This window comes from Anneissia japonica, unplaced genomic scaffold, assembly GCF_011630105.1.
Source record: "Anneissia japonica isolate Jap-2015-1 unplaced genomic scaffold, ASM1163010v1 scaffold287957_len1322810_cov207, whole genome shotgun sequence".
In the NCBI taxonomy this organism is placed as follows: domain Eukaryota; kingdom Metazoa; phylum Echinodermata; class Crinoidea; order Comatulida; family Comatulidae; genus Anneissia; species Anneissia japonica.
The window spans coordinates 1,214,314-1,233,818 of record NW_022683022.1 but is presented as its reverse complement, the minus strand read 5'-3'; the positions used below and the strand labels follow the sequence as shown (position 1 = coordinate 1,233,818).

The window sequence follows — 19,505 nt, the reverse complement described above, 5'->3', positions numbered from 1 at the left end:
GCCCCGAAACCTTGACTCAGAAGTACCGGGTTGGTGTCCGGCGGGGGATAGTTTTCCACCAAAGTTTTAACTGCTGTTTATTTTGTTGTACTGTGATGGTTACTTTTGTTGTTGTTATTGTAATATGTATTTGCAGGACCATATTGTAAAACAGCGGTAAGATCTCGCCTGTATATGTTATCCTGCCTAAAGATGTTTTAAATAAAAAAAAAAAAAGTATTGTGTGCACTTTGTGGGTTATATATGAATTCAGCAGACTAAGTAGATTGGATTCTTTAGATTGATTGATTTTGAATTTATTGTACTGTATCTTCATTAAATCAATTTATGAACTTCCAAAATATGTTTTATTTCAGATGTATAGGCCTATGTTGATAGAATGTCAGAATAGAATATGTCGGTATTGAATAAGGATTTGAACCCAGGACCATGCAATTTTTAAAGCAAGCACTTCAATTATCAAGTCGGAGGTGGAACCAGTAGGGTAAGGGAAATTCCACCTTGCGTTTGTCTGTATCGTTGGAGATCATTAAATAGTTTTTTATACATCACCATTAACCTACTTCTCGCTGCTTCACCCCCTACTGCCGTTGTTTTGTATTGAAGATGAGGCAATCTTGGACCATTGCCTGGTGGACCGAACGAAAGAACTGGATACATTTTGTCCTGCCGTAGACGAACATGTGCTAAAAAACAGCGATAATCGAGACAGTGATGGTAATAATAATAATAATAATAATAATAATAATAATAATAATAATAGTAATAATGATGATAATAATAATAATAATAATAATAATAATAATAATAATAATAATAATAATAATAATAATAATAATAATAATAAACGATAGATATCTTCTGTTTTTTTAGTGGGGAGACATCATGCCTTGAACTTATTCAAATTGGTTGTCAATGACGTCCCATAACATATCTATTACTACGAACTGCTAAACTCAGCCTGAAAGTAGGATGCCCTACACACTGTTCGGATATAAATAGGCCTATTGAACACGTTGAAACTCGCTGCGGATCAGAATACTGATAGCATAGGAAAAACATTAAGAACAAAACTGTTAATTCATGAAAAATAAAAATCAGAGTCAACGTGACGATCTGCAACTTTATACAATCATGGCATATCTGAAAGAATTGACGAATTTGTAAGAATTTCACGATTCACTATCACCACAGTAAACATTATCTACCCTCAAAAAAACATACTTATGCATCCTAAACATAATATGAGGAACGAAATGGGGTGTTAAATACGCAGATAGATTATTTGGCATCAGAAAGAACACCAACAAAGAAAAGACAACCACTTAACACCTGACACACTCATCCGCACAAAGAAAACAATCACTCAGCTATGTTCATGTTCATGCACTAAAAACTATCAAATAAGTAATAATAACAATCATGCCAAATATTTTATTTTTGTCTTTTGTGGGGATCACCCACCTTTATTTGTCCTCTGTTTTCATGATTTTCAATTTTTTCGTTTTCTCTCCTATTATACAGTGATCTTATGCTCTAACAATTTTGTATTTATACATCATTACAATATAAAAAAATTTAAAAGAAAGAAAAATTAATTGAATTTCATAAGCATACTTTTTTTAATAGTAGGAGAAAATTGCACATTTCCCGTAATTCATTTCCTCCATGCCTATACATACAATATATGTATTATACAAACACACACCTACACCCTCACACACACACACACACACATACATAAATACACCAACAAACACACACCCACGCACACACCCACACACATACCCACCAATAACCTACACATATACAAAGGCCTACGTAAAAATGCGTACCCCCAAATAAAACAAACATACATACACTACAGTGTACCAATTATTAAATATTTTTGTTTTCCTGATGTACAGCACCAATATCATAATGTTTAGAATGCACACAAATTCTAAGTTCAAAATTTATGACAAAGTTAAGAAAAAGAGACATTTCTCCCATTATACATTGTAATTAATTAAAATTTAATAATAAGCTTATATATTTACAAAACCACAGGAAAAAAATAATTAGGCAATTAGGAATTAGGCTAACGCTTTCAGAAGAATATTTTTTACACGTGACCATTTCATATTTGCTTTATTTATGTTACATGCGTATTCATTTTCAATTTGAAGTTTAACCTCTAAAAAATGTAAAATAAGTCCAAATAACCGTTTTATCCATTTAAAAAAAATCAATTTTCGTTTTTAGACATGCTTTATAAATGCAAAACGTCAGCAAAGACAAAAGCTCATTTACCATATTGTTGTTGGTTCCAACAATTATATTTATCCAGCTTATAGGTCTTACGCCAGGAAAGCACTTAGTAATTATCTTGTTAAACCGTATCCATATAGGCTTTATCTTTGAACACATAAATAAAATATGGTGTTCGTCTTCTACCAGTTTACAACAATTCTTACAGTTAGCATTTGTGACTAATTTCCATAGTTTCAGTCTGTTATTACATGGTAAAATTCGATGTATTAGCTTAAATAAAAACTGGGCAACTTTTGTGGTATATTTCATATATTTAACTCGGTGATACCATACTTCGTCCCAGTTAATATGATTTATATTACACTCTAACTCCCACTTCCGTTCAGCTAGCGGAATGGTATTAATGTCTGAAATAAATTGCCAGTAATAAAAAGAGTTTTTTTACCTTTTTTGAAGAAAGAATTGCCATTATTTTTATATTTTTGTACCTTATCATTAGTTCCTTTTGAAATTAATATTTTCCTTTTGGTATTGCATTTATAAATGTGATATATTCAATTAGCCCATTTTCTTTTAGTAAAAGTTTGGGATCAATTCATTTCGCGTTAATAATCTATCGTCTATTGAAATATCACCTATCGATTTGTAACCTGAATTTATCCAAACTTTAAAGTACATTGAATTTTTGCCTACAGTTATAAAACTCATTTTTCCATATTGGTTGATTTTTAACATCGTATATATTTTTGGGTTTTATGCTTACTATATTATTAAACTTAACTACTGAATTCAACATTTCTTTATAAAAATCGGACATGATATTAAGGTTAGTATGCTTTATAAAATTAAGTTGAGTCGCATTTACCGTCCACTCCAACGGATACAGATAATAAAGGGGAATGAGTTTCCATTTCCCAGGGTCTGGGCTTAAGTCTTTTAACCCAATTCAAAGTTAAAGAGTTAACCATTGAATGAAAGTCGACCATATTTAATCCTCCCTTTTCTACTCTTCGCATAAAGCATGTTCTTTTTATCTTTTCTTTTTTACCTCCCCATAAAACGTAAATAATATCTTATCTACTTTAGGAAATACTTGTTTTGGAACATTTATTATGCTGGCATTTATATAGAAGTTTGGATATAGCCATAGTTTTAATTATGGTAATCTTTCCGAAGAAAGATAAATGTCTTTTTTCCCCACAATTTTAGGGTATTTTCTAAATTTGTGATTTTGTCATCCCAATTCTTTTTCCTACATATATTTTCATCATATCCTACCTAAATCCCCATAAATTTTACAGGTTCTTTTGTCTAAACAATATTCAGAGGATTCGAAAGATTATCTTTTGATGTGCCTAACCAAATGCCTTTTGATTTATCTTTATTTAACTTTAACCCTGAGACCTTACAAAAAGTTTTAATTTCATTAAAAAAATGAACAAGGCTGTATTCATCTTGTGAAAATGTGACATCGGCCAATTGTGAAAATTTTCACAACTTTTTTTGAATTTTTCTTGCTTTTATTTTGTGGCAATACAAAGCCTTTGTACAAGGGATTGCTCCTAATATTTACGGCCATAACTTCCACGACTAGTGTAAACAATAAAGGCGAAAGTGGGCATCCTTGTCTCACACCACCTTACATATTAAAACGATCTGAGCTCCATCCGTTATTTGTAACTATACATTCTGTGTCTGTGTATATTGTACTTATCCACCTTTGAAAAGATTTACCAAACCCAATTTTTTCAAGCACTTTAATCATCAAATTCCATCAAATTGAGTCAGATGCCTTTGCGAAGTCCAAAAAAAAATCATTGCACCGGGTTTTAAGTGTTTATTTGAGTAAAAAAGAATATCGTTCACTAATCTTACATTTTCACCACCGAATCTCCCAGTAATGTAGCCTTTTTGATCATAATCAATAATCGACCCAATAACTGTTTGTAATCTATCAGAAAGGACGTGGGCCATAATTTTGTAGTCTACATTTAATAATGTAATAGGCCTCCAGTTGGTGAGCTTTTCTCTTTCTCCACTTTTGAATAGTAAATTAATTATTCCCAATCTTTGAGTAGTACTTAACTTGTTATTTCTATAAGAATAGTTTAGAGCGTTACATAAAATATACTTAAGATCTTCCCAAAAATAACAGAACCAGGGCTTTTATTAAGCTTCATTTTATATACAGAATTTGTGCATTCCTCAACCGTGATTTCACCTTCATATTCATATTTTTTTTAAGGTTCGTTTTCTTTAGATATGAATTAATCATTATCTCAGGTATATTTTTATTTTTGTATAGGTTTCCATAAAACTTAACTTGCTATTTTTGGATATTACCAATATTTGACGTGTATTTACCATTTTCTTTTAGTACACATGTGATGTGTTTTCTTTTTGCCTTGCTTTTCTCTAGCCCTAAAATATATATATATATATATATATACTCTGTCTCTTATACACATCTAGATGTGTATAAGAGACAGGTACTTAACTTATTATTTCTATAAGAATAGTTTAGAGCGTTACATAAATTATACTTAAGATCTTCTCAAAAATAACGGTAAAATTGTACCGTAAGTCTATCAGAACCAAGGCTTTTATTAAGGTTCATTATATATAAATAATTTGTGCATTCCTCAACCGTGATTTCACCTTCACATTCTTCTAATTCGTTTTCGGAGAATTTTTTTTAAGGTTCGTTTTCTTTATATATGAATTAATCATTATCTCAGGTATATTTGTATTTTTGTATAGGTTTCCATAAAACTTAACTTGCTTTTTTTGGATATCACCAATATTTGACGTGTGTTTACCAATTTTTTAGTACACATGTGATGTGTTTTCTTTTTGCCTTACTTTTTTCTAGTCCTAAGAAGAATTTATTATTTTTTTTCACCTTTTTCGAACCATTGTATTCTTGAGCGAATTTGTGCGCCTCGAACGTCAGACTCATAGATAGCTTCTAATTCTTTTGTCTTACTTTTTAAAACAGATTCTATATCTTTATCGTAAACAATGTTTTACTTATTTGTAAGTACATTAACTTCTCTAAGTAATTTTTCTTTTTTTTTCTTTTTTCCTATTTTCTTTTTTTGCACAAAATTTACATGTGTATTCTTTTATTTTCACTTTCAGATACTCCCACAGAAGCTCTGGATTTAGATTATAGCCTATTCATTTTTTTTAAACTTCTCAATAATTGTTAATATATTAAAGGAATAAGTGTTGTCTTCTAAAATGCTATTATTTATTTTCCAGATACCTGGACCATTTTCACATTGATCTATAAACAATTTAAGTGAAATCGCCTGGTGATCAGTAAATACGGCCGGCCTTATGTCAGTATGCACTATATCGCCATTTGTATGTAATGTATTTGATACGGTCCAGTAGTCTAATCTCCTATATGTATCTTTCCTTCTCCATGTGAATTGAAACGTTTTTTTTATGACAGTGTCGCCATATATCAATTAGTTTATGTTTATACATACAATTTTTTCAAAGCTAACGGTGAGTTATTATAGTGGGGGATATTGTTTCTTTGATCAACGTTGCGATCTAGAACACAGTTCATATCACCACCCATGACAATGTATTCATCATTTCCGTAACAAAGACTATCAATCTTTTTTCCCATTTTTTTAAAAAGAAAAGTGATCTTTCTTTATAATTATTTGGTGCATATAAATTGATTAAATTTATTGTTTTATATTTATGCTTTAGACTTACAATTATATTCCTACCCTCTCCCTCTACAAATATACAATAGATGTTTTTGGCGCCAAAACTTGTTTTAAACAGTATCGAAACACCTTTACTATTGGTTGATCCGAAGCTGTGATATGCTTCACCTTTCCAAAATTTAGAAAGACAACTTACTGATGCTTTATCAAAGTGTGTTTCTTGTAGCAAAACAATATCTACATTTTGTTCTAACCATTTAAAAATTTTTCGTTTTTTTTATGGTTATCTCTCAAGCCTCTGACATTTAAGGATATTAAATGCAGACTACATTTTTTGGGTTTTCTTTTCATTTTATATTTTGTTTTTGTACTTTTCCAAATATTTATATATTGTCAATTCCAAATTGAATGATCAAAGGTGCTGTAAAAAGCAACTATATTAAATCAAGAACAAGGAAACTAAAACCAACTGGGACAAACATGCAATTCATTCAGGAAAGAAGTCGCCAAACCATCAACCGGGACAAGAGACAATGCCAGCTGTTCACGCTACAACACACTTCATGCCAGTAAGCCCCCTATTGGTGAGCTCACAGTTGTGATGACAAAGTATTAAACAGAACGGAAACGCAAAGATGATGTGTAACGTTTCCGTCGATACAGTACTTCGAAAAGTCCTGTTCAGCAGACTAGTCTATAACGTTTTATAAAATTCATTTGTACTCAATGAAGCTGACAATAATATTCAAATTTCCAATCAACCCATTCAGAAGGTATATGTAAAATTGCCACTTTTGTTATTTTTTACAATGCCATCTTGCCAACATGTTGTTAATAATCAAAAAGGTGTTTTTTCATTGTTAATGTGTTTTGTTTATACGTTGATTCGGATAACAGGAAACTTTATCGATGACGGGATTTTCGCTTTTTGTTTCTCCTCACTAAAATAATGACTGATAATTACTGATTTTGTAATAGTTTGATTTAATTTTATTCAATTTGGCAAGATAAGAGAGCATCAACAGCAAGTAAATCATCAATGACAGGATCGAAAGATACATTTATAAGGCTGAAGTCTTTTTGTTCCTGTACCATAACAGGAATTGAATCCAGAACCCTGGGATTAGAAGAAAATTGTCTTAAAAAACCAAGCTATCATCTCCACTCAAACCTCTCATATTTTTACCACCACGATTGGTGCTTCTTCAAAAGCACGTGACCTGAGTATCCAGCTATGCCATTTGGCAAGGACAGTTGTTTTTACTATGTCTGCTATTATCCACATAGAACATGTTCACTCACACGCATCCACTATTTATAAGTAGCTATTGTGATTGTCAACCAGCAATTCATTCCTACTTTCGTTCCATCAGTGCATTTTGGATTGCAAACATATCACTATGAAATTTGATGATATTTTTACCTACCTAGGGGAATATGGTCGCTACAGTAAACTCTTGTCGCTTTCTGTTTGTTCCCTAATCATTTCTAATGCATTCTTTAATATATGCACAGTGTTTATCAATGGAAGCATGGATCATCACTGTAAGTTGGCAGAAACTGCAAATTGCAGCGATGTGGACGGCGACGAATGTTGGAAAGCAAATCTTAGCATGAGTCTACCACCTGACGACGAGGGGACTTTATTCATAAATGAAACGCAATGCAGAATATATACAAGCAACGAAAATGAGACGGAGTTGACCGATTGTGAACATGGATGGACGTACGACAGATCTCAATATAAATCTACTATTGTGTCAGAGGTAGGAGTTCAAGAATACAGTACTTTTCATATAATTATGCTCAAGCCTACACAAGAAATGTAAATTGAAAACAAAAATAAATGTGCGTACGAAGACCGTATTCAATAACAAGGATAAATTGTAATAATAACATATACGTAGGCGTATATTAATAAGTCAAAATTGCAATAAAGTGAATTAAGACAATCATTTTAATTTGGTTTTACTGCCTTAGATATTCTTTATGTTTAATTACAATCGCATCATCATTCCAGTGTGAGTCAACTGACACTGTCAGTCGATCATCACCTTTACATTTGACCATGACTTGACTGAAGTAAACTTCAATTCCCACCCTTCCTCATGCTAGATAAATTCAATATTTAATTAACAATTACCGACACGTGTATGCCCTTTCAGAACATCCCAATGTGCTTCTTGTTTCTGGTCTTTGTTTTATGTACATGTTGCAAGATTGATTGTACATTCAGAATAAAAAAATACATTACAACCATTTACTAGTGTTATTTTTCATTTTGTATTAGTTATTTAGTTAGTTTCGAATTTACTGTTAAACGGGCTGACACGTGCCAAAAAAAAATTTATCTTACTTATTATCCCCATGCTCGGACTATATTTGTTGAAAATGTCATTTATGTTGTTTATGTCGAAGCATATTGCTTATGCTGCTCAAATAAAAAAGAAAAATATTTATTATGTTTAGATCTGAGACAACTATACAAGGCAACCATACTTGTATAGTTGTCTCAGGTTTAGATCTACATAATGAAAAATGAATGATATTAGAATGATACAATTATTTTATGTTTATGATACAAAAAGATGCGATTTTTTTTTTATATAGATGCATATAGAATAGTCTTGGTATCTATCTTGCCATCAAATTAAATATACAAATGCAGCTAAAACAATCGATGGGACCAGCATCATTTAAATTTAGTTTAAATCTCAACTTTTCAAATCGCATTTTCGGTCATTATTTTACGTAATTGTAACTAACTTCTGCAAGGCAGAGATTTGGTCATGTATGGCTGATTTCCCACCATTCATTGACTGAATTCGGGCTTGACGACCCCGTCTCTCAATTTTCAAACCTGGTTTTCTGTTACTTTTTTCTCCGTTAGTTTTTATTAGCGCCATGAGCATTGAATGTGGACACCGGTGCTAAGAGTCCCTATATTTATTATTAAAACCTGAACTGGAGTATTCTTATTACTATATAACTAAGTACAGCAGCCATTGAACATACGGTAATAAAGAACAAACATTAAACATGGCAAATTATTAATATCACATATCATATCGTATCATATGTACATTGCACGATGATACATACATAAATTTATAGGGATTATAATACAACAAATATTGAGCAATCGTCCGTCATAAAATATTATGTTAATTGCACTAATTTAAAATAGGTGTAAAGTTGACGAGTTCAGCTTAGTAACTGGAATCTAAAAAGCTTGTTGTCAATACAATCGCTACACGCTTTCACCAGCAGTTTTCGGTGATGCTGATTGATCGGTCGAATCTGGGAGCTTTTCCGACGCAGTAAAATTTTATAATATATATTATTATATAATAATATATTTCCTCCATGGTGCAACCATGATTGTACAGAAAATGCTGTGGCGACAGTGTAGCGTTTTTTTTTGGAAACCATGCTTAAATCATTAAAATCATATTCGTTGTTTACTACCCATTATGTGTATTTTTTACGACATTTTTAGGTCTATGTTGGATAATCATTAATTAAATATAGTTCACCATCTACAGCATGTTTACATCCTACTGCAGGGCAAAGGCCTCTCCCAAACTATGTCATCTGTTTCAGTATGTCCCAGCAATCTTATCCTTGCTCTTGATCCTTTTAATTGTACCAGCTCATCTCGTCATAGCTTGTGGGTTTCCATTTTTTGCCATATCGTGGTTGCAATTCAGTTGTTAATCAGCTGCATCAATCGTCCTTTCACCTTGCAAGATGTCCGGTCCATCTTCATTTGGTTTTTTCTTTGCAGTGATTATTATGTCCTTCACCCTTGCTTATTCTCTAATCCATCTGTTCCTTTTCCTGTCTCTTCTTGTGTAACCTGCCATCATTCTCTCCATACCTCTTTGTGGTGTTTGGAGTTTTCGTTCCAGTAAATATAGTTACATTTACTCTTTAATATTAAAATAAGTTCATCCCCATGTTATTTGAAAGGACTGATATTGTAATAGGCAAACTGGAAATCTCGAAATTGGATTGGATTACTTTGTGCGAAATACACCAAGAAAAAAACCCAAGTACAGACTTATTTTCAGTGGGGTCCTTGGGTGGTGGATTGGGCAGTACAGCGGGAGGCAATCTCCTATCTTTTTCCGAAAGTGAATTGTATTCATTAACGTGCACTTGGATTGCAGACGAGAACAACTAATTGCTTCATCCAAAAGAAGGTGCACTATTCAAACTTAAATTCAGAGCTCCTGCAGCGGAAACACAAGAGGACAGTGGATGGAATGGACATTTCCACTAAGCCGCGCACCGTGGATATTGTTTACATGTATACATCAGAATAGGTCTATGTCGATACATGAATAAGGATTTAAACCCAGGACCAGGCAGTTTATAAAAACCAAGTACCTTAATTATCAAACCGGAGGTGAAACCAGCAGGGTGAGGGGGAATAATGATAATAATATCTCGAATTTATATGGCGCCAATTCCAAACAAGATCAAAGGCGCAACGCATGTGAAAAGCCACCGGAAAACAAATAGGTCTTAAGCTGTGACTTAAAATTGCAAATAGAGTTGGAAGAAGTTATGTAATTTGGAAGTTGGTTCCAGAAATAGGCAGACGCAAAAGTAAAAGAACCTTGACCGTAGGTTTTGGTACGGCATTTGGAGACAGAAAAAAGAATTTGGGAGGAAGATCGGAGAAGGCGAGATGGAGTATATCGGGAAATCATTGAACGTAAATATGAAGGTTCATTCAGAATTCCATTTTGCGTTTGCCTGTATCGTCGGAGATCAGTAGGGCTTAAATATTTTTTGACACACACCATTATTCTATTTTTCGCTGCTTCACTGCAAACAGTATGATATTTTTTTACTTTATACAACAAGAACAGCTTTGTATCCTTTGAATTCATTCAAGTCTATAATTTTCTTCATCCAGTTAGTTCGTACCACATTTTTTTTGTATTAAAGGTAAGGTCGAGGATTGCACTACTGGTGCAATCCTGCCTAGCTGGTCCGAACAAAAGAACCGGATACACTTTGTCCGGCCGTCTCGACGAACGGGAAAAATCTAATTTTGCCGGTAAAAGCTGATATCCGACATCTTTATGCTGTTAGTTCAAATGTATCTAACGAGTCAGGGAATATAATTCCGGTAGGTGCACGCGTCTGGAGTAATATTTTGCTTACTCAAAATAATAGAGTAGATTACTTTTATATGGCTTTTATAGTGATGATGCAGCATTATCAATGCTCGATTATTTATTTTCCGCAGCAAACTTAATTTGAATACAATTAATATTATATGATATATAATTGACTCTTCTTTTTGTATGAATTATCAATTTACCAGTAGCTATTATTATTCTTACAGTTTGATTTGGTGTGTGACGATAGTTATAAATCATCTTTGGCTGCTTCATTATATCTTGCCGGCTTTTTCTTTGGTTCAATCATCTTTGGATTTATGTGCGACTAGTAAGTTGTTACGTTACAAAACGTCATGGTGAATTATTTCAAGTAATATTAATAATGCCAAAGACTAGCGCTAATTCCAAATGAATGATCAAAGGCACTGACCATACCCGATAATTTACAACGTTTACAACGGCAAAGTATAACAAAATGCAACCTGCAACCTGTACGTAGTAGGCCTAGTGAAAATCTACTTACTATGTGATAAACAGCATAATGTTGTCTAGCTGGCGTTCTCGCCTACTCTTTATTACATTGTTAATCAATTTTTATCAACATTTGTTTCATTCAGTTATGGGAGAAAAAGGACAATATTCGTAGCGCTCGCAGTAACACTGCTAGCGGGACTGATGAGCGGATTAGCATCGTCATATTGGTTATTCGCTATTTCCCGCTTCTTAATCGGAATTGCGAACATTGGCTTATTTTGTTCAATTTTTACATATGGTATGTGAATTATCAAGGATTTGACTTTTCACTATTTGAATTCACTCACTCGCCACAGAGGTTGATATCTGACAAATAATACTATAATATGCGTATTAATTCTGTCACGTTATGTCATGTTGATAGATTTAAGTGTCCAGAACAGTGGCGTCGAGAGCCAGTAATGGCCCCGGGGAAACACTTCACAACGTGTAGGAGCGGTTGGTGCACCGGTTGTGGCTTGGACTCCCAACCTTGAGGTCGGGGGTTCGAAACTCTGGCTGTGCAAATCGCTTGTGTCCTTGGGCAAGGCACTTTATCTACGGTTGCCTCTCTCCACCCAGGAGTACAAGTGGGTACCTGGTAGGTTCCAACACGACCTGCGCTGATTACTAGCTGCAATGTATGGAATGATAATATCATTTCATTTACTAATTTAATTTGGTGTTCCATTTGTGTCCAATGACCGGGGTAGTAATGTGAAGCGCTTAGAGGCCTTGTAAATGCATGAAGCGCTATATAAGAACGACATATTATTATTATGCCCCCCTCTTCACTTGGGACCCTCTTCACTTGGGACCCCCACTCGGCCGCTCCCCAAATTAAGTCTCCTCCTAAGACCCTATTTGTCCAAAACCCACAAACATGAATACGATTCCATGTGATTATTTTTTTGCAATGTAGATGTATCAGAATAATCTGATGAATAAACGATAATAATTATATATATAATACACGTATATACATACCACTTTGCATCTGGTTTGTAACGGGAGAGCATTGTGTGGACTATTCCCCTGGGGGGGATTATTAATCTAATAAAAATACAGAAAGACGCCCATAAACCATAATGTAGAGTTTGTTCTGACAACAAAAGTTTTCATCCTGGTTTGGCTCGGGCCCTATGGAGATTTTGTTCTTACCCCGAACATTTTTCATCTTGGTCCGGACCCCCGAGTAGACCCGGACCCCGGGGCAGCGACCCCCCCCCCCGACACCCCCTCTCGACGCCACTGGTCCAGAAGTTTGTCTAAAATATGTATTTATTTGAAATAAATTATTTATGTATTTATTTGAAAAATAGTAATTGTAAATAATTTGTGTATTGAATTTATTTTAGTAACGGAGTTGGTTGGGCCTTCAAGGCGAGCTATGATAGCTACAATTGCGAACTTGTACTGGTGCCTGGGTTACATGCTGACAGCTGTCATCGGATATTTCATAAGATCTTACAGAACACTACTCGTTGCAAGCAGTATCGCAATGTCGCCTCTATTATTGCTCTATTTGTAAGAACCAGATTATTTATTTATTGTATAAAATTAACGAATATTATGTACCATAATACATACATATAGGCCTATACAAACATACATACACACACACACATGTAATACAATCGGTACCGGTGATAGTCTTCAATTTCTATAGCGCATAACTACAGTGGAATGTCTTTATGCGCTCTTTGTTTAGTGTCACGCACACAAAGAAGATGAAGAGAAAATTGTGAAAAGAGATTTAAAAAATAGTTAAAGCAGTCAAAAAAAAACTGAGTCATGCGAATCAATATTAATTTGCTATAAATCTTTATATTTTCGAAAAGTTTAATTCCGGAGTCTGCTCGTTGGTTGCTTGTTAAGAAAAAAACAGATGAAGCAAAGCTTATTCTTCAACGGATTGCAAAGGGAAACAATGACGGCAATTTGCCAGATGAGATATTTGAAAATTTAGAAGTCGACACAGTAAGTTTACTCTCATCTTTGATATTTCTTTGGCGAGTTTCGCTAATACTTATACTTATTGACAACAGCCAATTAGAATTTATTTCAAGTAGACAAATAAGCACGTAAATGACCACCCCACACGAATAATAGTAATTGTTTCATTGTTATTGTTATAAACCCACTCTATATCAATCATATTTAATCTAGGTTATTATTATAAACCTACGCTATATATTAATGTATTCAATCTCAGTGTCATTAAAAAATACAATGATTTAGTGCAGTAGTTATTCTCATTCTTCATTTAGAAACGACACTTTTCAACAGTAGTAACGGTGCGTCTAAAGAAAAACTTATCAAATCAAACTTTTATAATTAAAAAAAAAAAAGTAAACAAAACAAAACCCCCAACATAGCCCATGTTTTAAACTTCCCTGCCTATTTCAATTATTATATATTTTTTTTTCAAAAGTTTAGAATATTTAAGGCTTATTAACATATTGATGGGGGTAAGAGATGAGGTTGGCTTGCTGGAACAAATGAAAATGTGAAAAACTGCTAAATTTTACCACTGCAAACGCATAGAAGACAGCATAGCACTTTCTACTATTGAAGGTGAGGTGATGAGAAAGTGTAAGAGAGTAAGGCATGGATAGATGATATCAGAAAGTGGCACGGAACCGTGAATATGGCAAGACCAAAAGCTAGAAGACGTATACGGCTCCACTAAAGGGATATGGATATCATCATCATCGTCATTAAATATTCATGTCTATATTGAATATAATTAGATGAATTTATTTTATACATTATCTGTGTGTATGTGTTAATTATTGTTAGTGCGTTTTATAGTTCAGCTGTACGGTTGTGTATTAACTGGTCTTGTGTATTTTTTTTTTAGGAATCTAAAGCTACGAGGAAGACTAATCCGCTTGATATTATTCGGTATCGCTCTATGAGGTTTAAAACAATCAACATTACCTACAGCTGGTATGTCGCCTTATTTATTAATAAAGATTCAGACAGTACAGTATAATATCGTGGTACAGTTAATATCTATGGTAACGGCATGATTACTTAACACTACTCTACTAGGCCTATTTGTAAATAATGACGTCATTACTATTGTTACTGCGTCAGAACTCAAAAAGTGCCTCCTTGATATCATTAGTCCCTAAATTGCTACTTTTTTTTTTAATTGTTCAAATGATTAATGAACGTTCTTAACAATTTAAATTAAGCAAAAATATGTTGAGTATAAATTAAATACTAGTAATAACGCATTAGTAAGTCTTATATATTATATATATATGTATATATATATATATTATATTAGACAAATAAAACATGAAACACTGGGTTAAAGACTCAACATTTTATTGCACTACAGGCTGTTTCATGAGGGGTACCTCAATCATCAGGTGCTAGGCTCATGAAACAGCCTGTAGTGCAATAAAATGTTGAGTCTTTAACCCAGTGTTTCATGTTTTATTTGTCTATCTGCTCTGCTATATACTGCATTGAGCACTCTTGTCTACATGATCTGGTTTAAGCCAACCACGCAGATTATATATTATATTATAAATAAACAAGCCTTTCTTAGTAATTATGTTCCCTCATGTTACGTTTATAATAATTATAACCTTGTTTACAGGTTTGCTATTAACCTTGTTTACTACGGTTTAACGTACGGTGTCGAGGGTCTAAATGTCGATGTCTATCTCGGAACCTTTCTCGGAGGTCTTACTGAGATGTTCGCCTACCTCTTTACCTGGTTTTTTATTCAAAAAGTTGGTAGGCGTTTGACTCTGGGAGGAACGCTTGTAGCAGGTGGAAGCGGGTGCTTGGTAAATTTATGGATTCGTAAGTCTGCGTTTAGATTTGCTGATAGATGTTTCAGAAGTAATCCTTGTAATGTACATCCATTCCATCACACTTACTGTAGGTAATGTAACTTTACCCTAGTAAACAATTGGCAGCACATTTAATACACAAATCCTTGTACAGTACATCCATTCCATCACACTTAGTAAATCAATTGGTCCCTGGTAAACAATTGGCAGCACATTTAATAAAAATCCTTGTACACATCAATTACATTAAACTTAATGTAACTCAAGCGCCTGGTAAACATTGGAAGAACATTTAATATATACAAATGCTTGTACAATACATCACATCAATTCTATCAAACTTAATTTAAGTCAATTATTCCCTTGGAAAACAATTGGTAGCACATTAATACAAATCCTTGCACAGTACACCAATTCCATCACACTTAAGTAACTCAATTGGTCCCTGGTAAACAATTGGCAGAACATTTGATACAAATCCATCCTTGAACAGTAAATCAATTCTATCAAAACTTAAGTAATATATCTCAATTGGTCCCTAAGCAATTGGTAGTACGTTAATACAAATGTTCATAACCTGTACTTCAGAGAGGGAGCAGGGACAGCTCACAAACGTACTTCTTTGCAATATGAATAACTGCTCATACTTTTGTATCCATTTACAATACAATTTATTGCGGGAGTAGCATACAACTTGACATATTCTTTTTATGCTCGGATAATTTTTTCATTTTTTAAATTTTATGAAACTGTCCTAACGATATCGTAATAACCTGTAAATCGTCCAGCTTCAAGTTTTGTAGAATTGAGGACGACTACAGCAATGATTGGCAAGTTCTTCATTACATCAGCCTTTGCCATCGTCTACGTATATACTGTTGAACTCTTTCCAACTGACATTAGGTGAGTCTGCTTTAGAAAAAAGCCAATGCCATTTTATGACTGAACACAAAATTCAGATACAACTGAATTACCTTGCCAAAAACACAATGAAACCAGTCTCAGATGGGACTAAAATATACTATGATTTTGTTTGGTGGTAAGAAAGTTATTACTATTGCATCACATGAATATATTTCCATATATCAATTTATAAACACAGTTGAAAAAGAAGAAGTATTGCTTTTAAGAATGCTAATAGCCATGATATACATACAATTCTGGAGCCACTTATATATGATCGAAATCAAACAACATAGCTAAAAGGAGTATTCCAAATAATGGGGTTTCCCAATATGGACCACTGTATAACTAACTATTATTTAGAGAAACGTTTCTACAAAATAGAAATGATGGTCAAATCTCCTAAATGAAATACACGGTAGTTTATCAATACCAACTTCAGTGAATTCGAAAATTTATCACCCACGCAAACAGCACGCTCACAAATTTGATGGAATATACTTCACATTACACATCAACCATTGAATTTATATTTGTCTATTAGGACCATCGGTTTAGGATTCTGTTCGTTCTGGTCACGTGTTGCTGGAGTACTTGCTCCTCAGATTCTTTTTCTGCAGAAATTATGGACACCATTACCATTGGTGGCATTTAGTTTAACTTCAGTATCTGCTGGACTGTTGGCGCTACTTTTGCCCGAAACTTTAAATGTTCCACTACCTCAGACTATAGAAGAGGCGGAGATGATTACGAGGTATATATACAATTATAATATTTTCTTAAGCAGACAACATAAACAAACGTTACATTTAACTTGCCTAATAACTACAGTGGGCTGTTTATATGAGCTTTTGTATTCCCTTGATTCCTTTTATGGCTAAGTAATGAATGGATTAATGAACGGCATTGTGTGCTAGCAATATCAACAAAGGGCGCCTTATAGCATTACACAATCTACCAAATTTCGGAAAGCCCACTAAAAACAAACATTTTCAAGATAGAAAATAGATTAGTGTTCAAAAAATAATCATTTTTTATTTCTTGTACAGGAGAACTACTAAGCGAAGCAGTGGAAGTTTTCACGATATTGGATTGCAACCTGTCAAGTCTTAATTTTTCTTTGCAAAGATTGTTACAATATATTGCCATTGGTTGAAATTATTAAACAACAATTAACAATATTTAATAATCAAGAGTTCTACAATATTATTTTAATCAGTAATGTTTATATTTGTGACAATTATTTGCCTTTTTTAAAAAATAAAATGCGCCTTTGTTGCTTGATTTTACTTGCTATTTAGTTACTTGTAAAAGTATTTAATTAGAGGTAACAGAGGCAGTACTCTGAGACTACGTATCAGGCCATAGTAAGATAAAAACCACATTTATTTGCCAATAAAATATTTATGTATATTAATGAGTCCTATTCTAGTTTTCTATGACGTTTTCCTTCTGTTTTGGATTTATATGAGAGCTGAGTAGTATTTTATTTTTGGCCAAATTATCAAAGCACTTCATATTATCTACAACCAGAAAATAACGCCTACAGTTGGAGAATGTACTTGCTTTAAGTATAGACATTTTACGAATATGTGATGATTTAATAGTTAATGAATGGAGAATAGAAGTTTAAAGTAAATCTTCCCTCCCAGATTATAAAATTATACAACCACACCCTGATTAGAACACTGTTTAATTGGGAGTTGATCTAAAGCTTAAACTAAACTTACCATTAAAATGCCAGAACTTATCACACTAATAGTAATAACACTAAAATTAAATACATTTTGGGCTGTTCGAGTTTATTTCTTATTTATTTGATAGATTTTGTAAAGGGAGCATAAAAATGGTCTGGAAAGGGCAAGTTTTGTACATGATTTGCTCTTTAATTTTTATTATTTTCTGCGGTGGTGTAATTACAAATTTCTATCTTCAATACTGCAAGTTTGTTGTAGTGTGGGTGGGTAAGGGACTTACCTGTATGAAATATTTTGGGTAGGTGGGTTTGGAGAGGGGAGAAAATTATGTTTTGTGAACGTTTATTTTAGTTTTTCAATAATTTAAAGAAAGAAATGTTTATGTTTAGGGTTAGGGTTAAAATTGATATCTGAATGTTTTTTAGTTAATTTGAAGTTGATTATAGTTTGTCACATGGAATTATTAAATGTTTTATGAGAGAGTGTCTATACTATATATACTTATCTAGGAATTCAGTTCCATCTCTTTTGCTAACAACGCCTTCAGTAATACCATGGAGGAATTAGTTCAGACTAAACTAATTCCTCCATGGTTAATACATAACATATTCCCAAGTGATGCGCTAGTGAACACAGAGCATGTAATGGGCTGACTACAGGCAAATAAAAGCACGTGACCGAGGGATTAGTTGTCGATAGTTAACAATAAAAGTTTAAAGGTAAGCAGCTATTGTTAATGTTCAGCAAATAAAAAAAAAAACTTCAGTAAGTTGGGACTTGAACCTATTATAAAGTCCATGGTTGGAACAGGTTTAAAACGTATTCTGAAGAGCGATTCAAGATATTGTGATTTTTCTATACTCTTTATATTTTGTATAGAATTTAACAATAAGATTAGCTGAATAGATGGGTCAATGAATGGTTATCAGAATTGTATTGCCGAGACCTCACTAAACAATGTAGAGATTAAAGTTAACTTTTAACGGATTGTGCACTCTTTATTCTTTACCATTTACACGGGTCAGCAAATCTACAGAAATGTTTTTGTTAACTACTGCATGCCTGCGTTTTATTTTTGCCTTACGCGTTATCGATGCCTGATGACCTGTTAATTCTGAGGAGTTATTGTAACTCCACCTGTGGGGTAGTTATAACCCCCAAAGGGGGAGTTATTTTTTGGGAGTTATTTTAACTCCTTAAATGGTATTAAAGTAACTCCTTAGGGGAGTAAACCTTAAGTTGACTCTCATTTCACTCCAAACTTATACAAGGTAATAATGTTGGAGTAATTTTTACTCCAGTATTTGGGTTGTTGGAGTTAAATTAACTTCATGTTTAGAGTAAAACAAGCAGAGTTAAAATAACCCATCCACAGAGAGTCAAATTGATCCTATCGCATGAATTATAGCAGAGTTAAATTAACCCATCCACAGAGAGCAAAGTTGATCCTATCGCAATGCATAACGGCAGAGTTAAAATAACCCATCTATCAGAGAG

General features: G+C 33.4%; 1 protein-coding gene across 3 annotated transcripts; it reads left to right on the top strand.

Annotated features, from left to right (window-relative positions):
* The first annotated feature begins 7,209 nt into the window (after nt 1-7,209).
* Nucleotides 7,210-17,724, top strand: LOC117122418 (organic cation transporter protein-like). Of its 3 annotated transcripts, none has more exons than XM_033268015.1 (10): nt 7,214-7,708; nt 11,305-11,408; nt 11,698-11,852; nt 12,952-13,120; nt 13,435-13,573; nt 14,457-14,545; nt 15,210-15,418; nt 16,197-16,311; nt 16,856-17,065; nt 17,361-17,724. In XM_033268015.1, the coding sequence occupies exons 1-10, from the start codon at nt 7,343-7,345 to the stop codon at nt 17,422-17,424; spliced, it is 1,620 nt and encodes a 539-aa protein (XP_033123906.1). In that variant the 5' UTR covers nt 7,214-7,342; the 3' UTR covers nt 17,425-17,724. The 3 variants fall into 3 exon arrangements, with proteins under 3 accessions (XP_033123977.1, XP_033123906.1, XP_033124051.1); XM_033268160.1 differs by lacking the exon at nt 7,214-7,708 and adding an exon at nt 10,940-11,085; XM_033268086.1 differs by lacking the exon at nt 17,361-17,724 and having other exon boundaries at nt 7,210-7,708; nt 15,210-15,500; nt 16,856-16,989.
* The last annotated feature ends 1,781 nt before the right edge of the window (nt 17,725-19,505 follow it).